This window comes from Diplotaxodon limnothrissa, linkage group LG7 (genome assembly GCF_057381915.1).
Source record: "Diplotaxodon limnothrissa isolate DT_005_m linkage group LG7, D_limnothrissa_male_GT1.1, whole genome shotgun sequence".
NCBI classification, from domain to species: Eukaryota; Metazoa; Chordata; class Actinopteri; order Cichliformes; family Cichlidae; genus Diplotaxodon; species Diplotaxodon limnothrissa.
The window spans coordinates 17,832,952-17,844,337 of NC_140602.1; the positions used below are offsets into that span (position 1 = coordinate 17,832,952).

General features: G+C 39.2%; 2 protein-coding genes across 3 annotated transcripts in view; both read left to right on the forward strand.

Annotated features, from left to right (window-relative positions):
• Positions 1-2,941, forward strand: part of LOC146628137 (troponin I, slow skeletal muscle-like) — a 16,369-nt gene extending 13,428 nt beyond the window's left edge. The window contains exons 1-5 of one of the 2 annotated variants that reach the window (XM_085359371.1): positions 756-795; positions 902-1,033; positions 1,611-1,700; positions 1,843-2,016; positions 2,281-2,941. In XM_085359371.1, coding sequence (XP_085215497.1) covers positions 923-1,033; positions 1,611-1,700; positions 1,843-2,016; positions 2,281-2,367 — 462 coding nt within the window. In that variant the 5' untranslated portion in view covers positions 756-795; positions 902-922 and the 3' untranslated portion in view covers positions 2,368-2,941. Of the gene's footprint in view, positions 1-755; positions 796-901; positions 1,034-1,610; positions 1,701-1,842; positions 2,017-2,280 lie in introns of those variants that run through there. The other variant, XM_085359370.1, reaches the window with a different exon arrangement.
• Positions 2,942-7,017: 4,076 nt separating this feature from the next.
• bpgm (2,3-bisphosphoglycerate mutase) lies at positions 7,018-11,116 on the forward strand. Its single transcript, XM_085357604.1, has 3 exons — positions 7,018-7,121; positions 7,595-8,217; positions 9,404-11,116. Exons 2-3 carry the CDS (start codon positions 7,617-7,619, stop codon positions 9,577-9,579), a joined length of 777 nt encoding a protein of 258 aa, XP_085213730.1. The 5' UTR covers positions 7,018-7,121; positions 7,595-7,616; the 3' UTR covers positions 9,580-11,116.
• The last annotated feature ends 270 nt before the right edge of the window (positions 11,117-11,386 follow it).

Below are 11,386 nucleotides of genomic sequence, written 5' to 3' on the forward strand. Positions count from 1 at the left end.
CAGATGTCCGAGTTGAAGTTATGACTAACACACAACAGTGTCCATTTGATTTATGTGTTTTACTTTTACAAATCTTCTCCTCTTTAGTCTTTGTGTATGTTTCCTTTTTTCAGAAATAACCTGCCAGGTTATTGTAACCTTTTTTGGATTTGTTTGAGTGAGGATTTTTTTAAGTCACACGTTTGACCTTTTGACAATGTCATACACTGTTTATGTCGCCTTCTATGTATACCCAACCCACAGTAGCTACAACAGTCAATGGGCTGAAATGTGAAAAGTATCCTTCTGGAAAAAAAAATACAGATGTTGTTCTAACTTTGTTTTTCTTATATTTGCAGATTAAACGAGGGGGAACACAAGACTGCAACCATGTCTGAAGCGTACGTATAACCTTTAAGTTTCAATACACGTTAGCATTTGCTATGTGAGATTCTAATCTAACCAAAGCATCTCCTCTCCACCTATTTGCATCCTTGCTCCAAACTTTACAGGCCTTCGGTGAGTTGATTTCAGTTGTCAGTAATGTTAGTTGTCAATGAGATGGCTTAATCGATTGGATTAAAACTAGGCAACACACCAGCTATGCCTTCAGCACTTTAACCCTGTCTTGAATGCTGACATTAATGAGTGAATTCTCTAATCTAAATATTAAAAAATAATGAAAATAAGTGCAAAACTGAGCATTTGACAACAATTCATTCAATACATTCAAGGCCAAATGAATAAAATGAACATTGTCTTCTTTTCCAGAAACCAAAGCCAAAAATCTCTGCATCTCGCAGGCTGTTCTTGAAGGTATCTTTTGTCTAATTGTGTATTAATCTTAGGAATTCATATTCTTGAAGCACTGTAAACCATATACTGTGTGTTTGACTGAGGTGTCATCCTGTATGTGCACCAGACAAAACTGCTAAAGAAGGCCATGACTATGCTGGAGAACGAAAAACAATTCAAAAAAGATGAACGAGAGAGGATCCTTGCTGAGAGAGTGCCAGACCTCCAAATATCCGGTCTGTCTTTGCAGGAACTACAGGTACATGTGTCAAATAGCAGGAACTTTTTTTGGATTGTGGCATAACAAAAATTGACATAAAATCAGGAAACTATAAAAACTCTGGTCATTTTTTCCCACCTACTTTGGGTAATATCTGGCCACAAGGAATTACTGATAATTTATTTTCTAAGGTCTTGTGATATCTATAACCAAGAATTTTGCTGGCACACAAATTCAGTTACTGTGTTTATAATTTGGTTTGTGGTACTGAGGGCATTGGAAAATGACATTTTAAAACCTCAACAGCAATTCAAGCAATGCCTCGCTTTAGCAGAAGAATCCACAGACCTCAATGTCAACAGTTTACCATTATAACCATTAGAAAGTATTCCCAGTGAAAACTACTCACACAGACTGTTTATATCAATCTGTGGATCAAACAAACTTATATAGATGAATTTATTTTGTATTTTATCACCAAGGCATTGCACATATATATGTTCCAGTGTCTCTTTGTATCGTTTCTTGTCAGTTTTTCCCATTAAATTATTAAAACCAATTAGATAAAAACTTGTTTTCACATCAGGTCTAATACACTTAAATCTTCTATTCACAGAATTTTTGCAAGCAGCTACATCAGAAGATTGACGTGGTTGATGAGGAGCGCTATGATATTGCTCTTAAGGTGACAAAAAATGACAAGGAGGTAAGTATTATTTGCAAATAACCAACCAAGTATTTTAAGTACAATCTTATAGGATGCATACGGACAATAAAAAGTTCAATAAATTAATCCTGAGGATGGGTTTTTTTGTTTGTTTTAAAAAAAAATCTGTGTTGGAAAAAAGATACAGGATCTGTCTCAAAAGATCTTTGACTTGAAAGGCAAGATGAAGAGACCCAATCTGAGGAGGGTGAGGGTGTCTGCTGATGCAATGCTGGGAGCTCTGCTGGGCTCCAAGGTCAAAGAGTCTGTGGACTTCAAGGCCAACCTCAAGACTGTGAAGAAAGAGGAGGAGAAGGTAAGTGGAGCAATATATATGTTAATTCACACTATTTTTTAAGAGTCCCGAATGTAAACAACAATGTAAATACACTATTAAAGTATGCCCATATTCTGCCTTTGAAACTAGTGCATGTGAAGTGCTACAAAGTTCAACAGTGTGCTAGGCACTAAGATTTAGTGCAATGAAAATAAAGACATACCTGCAGTGTTTGCTATTAAAAAGCATGTATCCCCACCTCAGTATGAATTTAACTGCACTAACTGTACTATCACCCTGCAGAAAGAGGAAGTGACTGACTGGCGTAAGAACGTGGATGCCATGTCTGGTATGGAGGGCAGAAAGAAGCTGTTCAATGCTGGACAATAGATTTAAAATGAATATCTGGGTTAAGATGTCTGTTAAGAAACAGGTGGATGCAACAACTGCATTAACTTTATAATGATTATAATTCTGACACAGCTCATGTTGTGAATATACAGACAGTAGTGAGGCATCAGTAGTGTCTTTAGGACAATTGTCTCTTAATATATATTTTTCCCATAATGAAAAAATGTGTATTAAACATATTAGAGCACTACATTGCTTTTTTAGTTTTTTAGCCTATATCTGAATTAATATTGATTGCCTGTGTCACTTCAATAATATCGCCCTGCTTTTTGACTTTGTTTATTTATTTAAAAAATCGCCCATATTTACAGAAAACCAGATGAGCATATGACAAGAAATCTTTCATGTGTCCTGCTTATGTTCTGCCCATGTTGTCTGAAAAAGCTTGTGCTCTTTTGCTATACTGAACTGATTAAGACCGTGAATGCACATTCCAGGGGCAGCTAATGCTGGAGTCAACTGTTCATGAAGTCCTTGTATGAATGTGGTATTAATTAAACTAATGAGCAAAGCATTGTCATAATCAATCAAATAATAAAATCTCTTTAACATTAAGCAGAAATCATTGTTCTCCTTTCAGTACTGTTTAAGAATGAATCACGCTTATAGTCTGTGTGTTTATCAACATAAACTTCAGAATAGTGAATTGATATGTTAGACATTTGCTTTATCCAGAATTTATTGTAGTGTTAAAAAGACGTCACGTGCAACTCATAATTTTTAACAAGGTTTTCTGGAAATTGTATTAGCCTAATGGTTCTCAAACTCTAAGGCTCCTCTCCGAGTTCATGCGTCACACCCAACAATTTGCATCAGTCATTAACAATAGAAAAGAACCCAAGGTCAGCATGATCGCATCCAAACTTCATCAAATGCTTATTTTTTCTTTAAAAATACATTTAAAAATACATTTTTATTCATATGCATGCAACACAGAGCACCTGTATAAAAAAGCCCAAAGCCGACTGTACTTCCTCAGGAGGCTGAGGTCTTTTAACATCTGCAGGAAGCTCCTGAGGATGTTTTACCAGTCGGTGGTTGCTGGAGTACTTTTCTATGCTGTGGTGTGCTGGGGGAGCAGCACAGCAAAGAAGGACTCATCCAGGCTGGAGAAACTGATCAGGAGGGCTAGCTCTGTGGTCGGCATGAAGCTGGACACTCTGGTGACAGTGGCAGAGAAAAGGACATTAAAGAAACTGATGGACATTATGGACAATGCCAGACATCCTCTGCACACGGCCATTAACAACCAGAAGAGTCTGTTCAGTGACAGGTTGCTTCTCCCAAAGACAAGAACTAACAGACTTAAAAACTCCTTTGTCCCACACGCCATCAGACTGTTTAACTCCTCCCTGGAGGGGAGAGGGAGGGAAAACAGGAGGACAAAGGAGGGGGGAACAACTAAGCTGTAGTGCCTCTTCACCTCACTGTACAATACCTTGTGCAATACTTTTTGTAAATAGTCAACAGTGCAATAGACTCAATACTTGAAATGTGCAATTCACTTGTATTTTTATTTTTATTCCTATTTATTCTATTTATCCCCTTCGTATATTTTATTTATATTGTCTCTGTATTTATATATGTGTGTGTGTGTGTGTGTGTGTGTGTGTGTGTGTGTGTGTGTGTGTGTGTGTGTGTGTGTGTGTGTGTGTATATATATATATATATATATATATATAATATTCTGTAACTCTGTAACTTCTGTCGGTGCTGTGCTTTTTTGGAAATCGAATTTCCCAGAGGAACCCACCCGAGGGATTAATAAAGTTCTATCTAATCTAATCTAATCTAATATGCAATGATGTGCAAAAATCTTTTCCTCTAATTTCTTTAAATAGTCATTGGTAACACTTATTCCGCTTGTAGGACATTCAAAGCTCTTCTTTGGATGTTGGCTGACTTTTGATCTGTTCTCTGTCAATGTTGATCCTATGCTGCTTAAATAATGTTGAGCCTGTTCTCAATGAGATGCTTTCTAGGTGACATTTATGGCAGTTCAAAATCTGCATTTCTTATTCCTTCAATGTTGAGAAGATCCCCAACACCACTGGCTGAAATGCAGCTAGAAAAAATGACAGAGTCCACCGTACGGGTGGCTGTAGGCACTCACTGTTGTACTTTGCTCCTGACTTCCTCTGTACAGATGGATGTCTCAGGTCCTGTGCCAGGCCAACTAAAGAAATTGGAACAAATTCTATGTTTTTCCATCAGACTGGAAGTAATAGAGTGCATAAAGATCCATCACAGGACAGAATGACTACAGACCTGTCGCCTTGACGTCTTTGGTCATGAAATCCTTCGAACGACTGGTGTTAGCCCATCTGAAGGACATTACAGGCCACCAGCTGGACCCTCTGCAGTTTGCAGAGGGTCCAGGTCGGTGGATGATGCAGTAAACATGGGGCTGCATTACATCCTGCAACACCTCGACCTGGGAACTTATGCCAGGGTCCTGTTTGTGGACTTTAGTTCAGCTTTTGCCTGAACATCTCTCCTCCAAACTCCCTGTGAATGTGTGTGTGAATGGGTGGATGACTGGATATGTAAAGCGCTTTGGGGTCCTTAGGGACTAGTAAAAGCGCTATATAAATACAGGCCATTTACATTTATTTATTCTCAGTATTGGTGCCCCTCAAGGATGTGTCCTCTCACCACTACTGTTCTCCCTCTACACTAATGACTGCACCTCCAAGAAGCTGCTGATCCAGTTCTACACTGCGGTCATTGTCACATTGCTCCCACTGAAACTGCACCTTATGCACATTCTGTAGTATTCATTCCACTTCATTTCTGTATTCTATGTATATAAGTTTAGATTGGTTATTTATAGCTGGTTTACACAGCTTTGTGTATGTATGTGTATGCATGTGTAATGTGTGTGTGTGTGTTTGTGTGTGTGTGTTGTGTGTGTTTATGTGTGCGTGTGATTTACATTGCTGTGCTTGAGAGCCTCCATCTGTGTCTGCACATATACTTGGCCAATAAACACGATTCTGATTCTGATTTAAAGTTGATTCCGTGCTAAGTTGAATGAATTCAACTTAGCAAAGTTGTGTTGTACCCTCTGCTCAGACTCAGTCAAATGCAGCAAAAAAAAAAAACTCATCACAGTGGAAATGGAAAATTACCAAAGCATACTGCAAAAGCAACTGTTTCCTGTTGCAAAGAAACTCGATTGTTTCAACTGCCATTGAAGCAAATGAATTGAAGGAAATGCAGCATACGGTGATGTCAATGGCTTCTAGACTTTAGGCAGTCAATGACTGCAAACAGTTTTAATCTGAATGTTAAAAACAGCCCTTGTATTTAAAATTTTGTTAGCCAGTCAAAATTAGTTAAAGTTTTGTTAAAACCATTTATCAATCAAAGTGAAAAGTCTGCACATTAATCACAACTTTACTGTTTAAATTAGAATCCACTGTGGTGGTGTACAGAGGATGCCACATTATAATTTATGTCACCTTTCTCTTTGTTTGAACTTCAGCAGGTCATCTTTACCATGTCTGCATACTCATACATACATACTACATACTGAGTTGCTGCCATCTGATGTGTTTATTAAATATTTGCATTCAAAAGCAGTCAAACATTTACATCTAATGACGTGGACAGAGAGTGTTAAAGGGCCTATACAAATGTTGATAAGCATTTTGCTTATCAACAACAGGAAACAGATCAGGGACATTAATTGTTTGGTCCCAAAAAGCTAAGTCATTACATTTTAGAACATGAGTTGAGATATGGCTAATAATTTTTGGTCAAATTAACCATTATCAGACACTGTTTCAGGAGTCAAATTAATACCCATGAATCAAATCCACTGAACGACTACCCTGAGGTACCCCTGAGCAAGATACCGTCCCTACACACTGCTCCCCGGGCGCCCAAAGGCTGCCGACTGCTTCACAGAGTGAATGGGTTAAATGCAGACAGGGATTTCCCCATGAGGATTAATAAAGTATATGTTATTATTATTATTGACAATGAGAAAAAGGCACCAAAAAGAAGCAAAATGACAGGAAAAGTAACAAAAACTATGTGAAGAAACAACACTGAAACACACAATTATGACAAAAAGACTAAAATGCAAAAATCAAAACAAAAAAACATCTAGCATACAGAGATGTCAGATAATGGAAAACACCTATATGATGTATAGGTGAATGCACAAAATAAATACAAATTTCAACTTCCTCATTGTAGGTGTGTCTGCCCTGTAGGATGAGCAGGGAGGGCTTTTATCCATCTGTACCCAGTGCCTGTATTTTTCATAATCTGTCCCTGGCTGCAACCTGCAGAGGACAACTTACACTTCTTAGCAAAATCCAGACTGAACCATAACAGCTTCCCAGTAGGCTAGCTTACTTTATATAATAGAGCTTGAAGAACCGGATAGACCAAAGAACAATGTCGTTGCTCTTGAGTAATTTTAAATTTGGTCTGTTTTTTCACACGGTAATCGAAAAACGTCTACGGTTGTGACACAGGCAACGCCTTCTCCCAGCTTCTCTATCCACAGTGAACGAGTCTGACGCTTGCAGCTGCTCCTTATATAAACATAACGTTTAGCAGTAGTACCGCCTGTGTGTGATATTCGACGTTCCTATTGGACGGCTGGACTGTCAATCGACAACGTCCAGGGGACGCTACCGTGCTTGGCCTGTGGTGTACTGCTGTCAACATTAACGGGTGTACCAGCTACATTTAGCCGGATATAATATTCTAACGTGGTAAGACGACGTTTTTTACAATGTTCCCATCAGTTTGGGATGAGAAACCTCAAAGTTTACAGTTCTGTTTTTAAATATATTAATCCTCTCTTTATGTCGGTTTAAGCGGCCATAACAGGCAGGGTTAGGGCTCTTTTAGGTATCGTCGCCCATCCTTTGAGGTTAGCTTTAAAGCTTTACAGCAACATGACAAAAAAGTGCTTATATGCTGGCTAGCTATCGTTAATTGTTGTTTTATCTTCAGCAAATAAAGAGTAAGGGTTAATGAGTGCATCTGCTGTAGCTAACTCTCAGCCGGCTAAAAACAACCTGTGACCTTTTGCTGGCTCTCTCTAAAAGGTCCCTGCTCCACAAACGTGTGATTCATTAGGATGTACATCTCAAGCTGGACACAGATCCTTTTTGCATCTGTGTCAAATCTTTACTTTGCTCTCTACATTGCCTCTTTGTTAATTTCTGTTGAATTTGTGCAGGTGCCTGCAGCAAACTCTCCGGATGTCCAAGTACAAACTGTTTCTGCTGAGACATGGAGAAGGGGCCTGGAATAAAGAGAACCGATTCTGCAGCTGGGTGGACCAGAAGCTGAGTGAGAATGGGGTGAAGGAGGCCCAGGACTGTGGAAGGCTCTTGAAGGAGCAGGGATACAAGTTTGACATCGTGTTCACGTCCATACTTAGCCGCTCGATCCAGACAGCATGGCTGGTGATTGAGGCTATGGGTCAGGAATGGGTCCCTGTTGTCAAGTCCTGGAGGCTTAACGAACGACACTACGGCTCTCTGATTGGACTCAACCGGGCAGAAATGGCTCAGCAACATGGAGAGGAAAAAGTGAAGCTGTGGAGAAGGAGCTATGACATCACTCCACCCCCGATTGATGAATCCCACCCTTACTTCCATGAAATCTACAATGACCGTAGATACACCACATGTGATGTCTCGAAGGAGAAGCTTCCCCGAGCTGAGAGCCTGAAGGAGGTGTTGGACAGGCTGCTGCCATACTGGGACAGCACTGTGGTGCCAGTGATAAGGAAGGGCAAGACTGCCCTCATTTCTGCTCATGGAAACAGCTGCAGGGCCCTGCTGAAACACCTGGAAGGTATGCTACCATAACCTGCCATAAACAATGCTCGCTGAGACTTTGTCTCTGTAGGGTGAATGCATTCCTGCAATACTGTAGTTGAAATCAGCAGCTGCCTCTGAACTCTACAGTCTTCTGCTTCTGGTCATCAGAGTCAATGAATTGGAAAGGACCTATTTCACTTCCAGAATTGGAAAGTGGTCGACCTCTTGTCGAAAGGCCACTGAGTTTGTGTTACATTTGCAGTGACTATGACCTTTTATCAACCTGCTTGTACTGCCCGCTCTGTAACTTGACACATATTGGGTGTTACCGTACCTGTAGATAATTACAGGAAGCAGAGGATACATGCAGGCTGGAGCAGACTAACATTACAGCTTTGCTGAATATGATCTCATTCTCTAGCAGTGATTCAAACTAAAAGACTGCAAACTGTAATTGGTCATGGTTGTGAATTAGGGCTGTGCGATATGACCAAAATCTCATATCCCGATATAAGAATTCTATCGTCCGATAACGATATAAATCACAAAAATGTAACATTTTCTGTAAATTCTGTGAATCTCGGGCAGCTCGTCTTGCGGGAAGTGTTTCCAGCTGTGCGTCATGTAGCTGGTGTCGAGTGTTTTAACCTATGCATGAAACTATACATTTTTAGACATAAGTTGTAACGGCCGCCGTTTTCTTTGTGAGTATTTATTACACGGCGTGCTGCAGGGGAAAGCTTGTTCTAACGTTTGAGTCTAAGGTTTATTTTTTAGCACCTGGCGGCTCTTTTTTACTTCTCATCCGTAAATAATCTGCTCTTTCACGTGATTCAGTTTATTTTGAAAAGTCTCAACAGGATCTTGAGCTTTATTGTGAAAGGTTTATGTGGAACATAAACAAGCGGACACGCTATGGTGTTACCGTCGTTGTTGCTAACCACAACGCATAAAACAGGCGCTTGCCCGTCAGTAGTGTGGTTATATAAAATATAAGAGTAAGAGAGAACTTCAAGAAATTAATATAACCACTACAGTGACCATCAAAATGATGAAAAAATATTACCGTAAACAGTTTATTTTGCAACACCACGAAACAAATGATAGCGTAAAATGAAACGATAGACGTTTTTATATCGTCATCCGATATATATCGTTATATCGAACAGCCCTATTGTGAATGGCTTGTATTGGATGAATATTACTCCTCCTTTCTCCAGGTATATCAGATGAGGACATTGCCAGCGTGACTTTACCTACAGGGATACCTGTGCTGCTCGAGCTGGATGAAAACCTCAAGCCGGTGAAACCTCGACAACTGCTGGGAGACCAGGAAAAGATTAAGGCAGCCATTAAAAAGGTGGAAGACCAGGGAAAAGCCAAAACAACAACTTGAACGCATTGCAATAGTTGTAAGACGTAATATAGTTTCATTCTTGCTGCCTCTGAGCACTTTTTTTTTATTAGCTATGGCAAATGCCAAACTCAACAAACTTGAATAACTCCTTATTTAATAACAGACAACTGCAACAACAGATTGTCATTCTACTGGGACACAGAGAAGTTCAGAGATATGTGTGTGTGTGTGTGTGTAAATGTTTTAATGTTGTGCTAAATGTTTTTGTGTAAGCACTGAGAAGACATTTGGTCTGTAGCTTGAATGCCACTGTGAATGCCAGCTGGGTAACACTTAAGGGTTTTATTTATGTATTTATTTAGTTATTAGGTTTCTTGCACTGTAACTCTACTTTACAGATTCATAGCAATGCACTGATGTGGCAAAATATTAAAATGCAAAATATATTTCCTCTCTTAAAGGTGTTTTTGTGTGACAGGGTTTCTAACCTGTGCCTTCAGTTTTTATTCGGCACCTGAAACATGTCTTTTATTGAAAGTGGACCTGTTATGCTTTTCCTTATTTACCTTCAGGTGTGCGCTGTTACATTGATGGATGGAAAAAGCTCAGGCTTCACTTGTTTGAAATCAGTTAAACACTTGGTTTCAAACAGTTTTTTTTTTTCTCTGGCCTCTCTGTGATGTCATTGAGAAGGGATATTCTTTATACAGCCATCTCAGGCGGACGGCTCTAGCGCTGACTACTTGGTTTAAAGGGAGAAACACTAAAACGTCTTGTTTCATACAGTGGATGAACTGAGGTGTGGCACAAAGGCCAGCTGTGAGATAAACTGGGATTATTTTGAACTGTGAATCATGCAAAGCTACTCGTGTAGAGTCCAAAAATATGAATATGGAGCTGGAAATCAGCAGAACAGGTTCTCTTTAAGAATAAAAGCACTCCATTAAGAAATCTTACCTCAGAAAAATTACAAACCAGCCCATTCATTCCAAGAATTGGGTAATAAAGCCACTCAAATGCTGTGAAATGCTGAAATTGAATGTGGATAAGTTACTGATACCTTTTAATGGCCTACTCAATGCAGCAGAATCTGCTTTAAACAGTACATCAACTCTGACACATAACAGATTGAGTTCAAAACACTTACACTCATGGATATATTGGTATGACAACTAGCTATTTTTATTTCTTAATTACAGTCCTACATGGGCCATTTGATGTTATGTAATGAGAGAAGATGTCACTGTTTGCACATTGTCTTACAGCAGAACTATTTTACCGTTATATGTGGCTCACACTGCTTTAATGTTTTTAATATGTTGTAAAGTGTGTCTTGTGTGTAATTGTTGTCTCTTTTTTTTGTTTTTTTGTTCTCAGTTTCTTGCGTTTCGCTGCCACTGTAAGGCGTAACCGGTTTGTTAGGTCAACAGGCAAAATGGATACATTTTTAACATTTCTAGGTACTAAAGGGTAGAAACACTGATATATTTATATTTCCTGTAAGCTAGCTTAATGACCTCCCTGCTGTTCTCACCTTGCCATTTGAGAGTTGAATAAAAACTCTCAAGATGAATAAAATGGAATTCTAACTTTCCAAAAACATAAACTTATTTCTGTGTTATGTTTCATTTTCAGCTTTGTTTTTATCTGATTGCTCTTTATTATTGAAGAGAAGGGTGTTCCAGATGTTGCCCTGATATACAGTCAACTATAAATTATGTGATGGAGCAACTGAACCAAATCGGGAAAATAAACAATAATGCTTGTTTTGGAAGTGCAGACATCCTCGCAATTTGGATTCCGGTCGCCTTGAGCCCGCTGGAATCAATAAACGACTGAGTCTGTT

What these genes read in the sequence shown, in the direction of transcription:
- bpgm (XM_085357604.1), top strand. Translation starts at nt 7,617, where the DNA reads ATGTCCAAGTACAAACTGTTTCTGCTGAGACATGGAGAAGGGGCCTGG. An exon ending in CCTGCTGAAACACCTGGAAG is followed by an intron (nt 8,218 to 9,403) that starts GTATGCTACCAT and finishes TCCTTTCTCCAG; the next exon opens with GTATATCAGATGAGGACATT.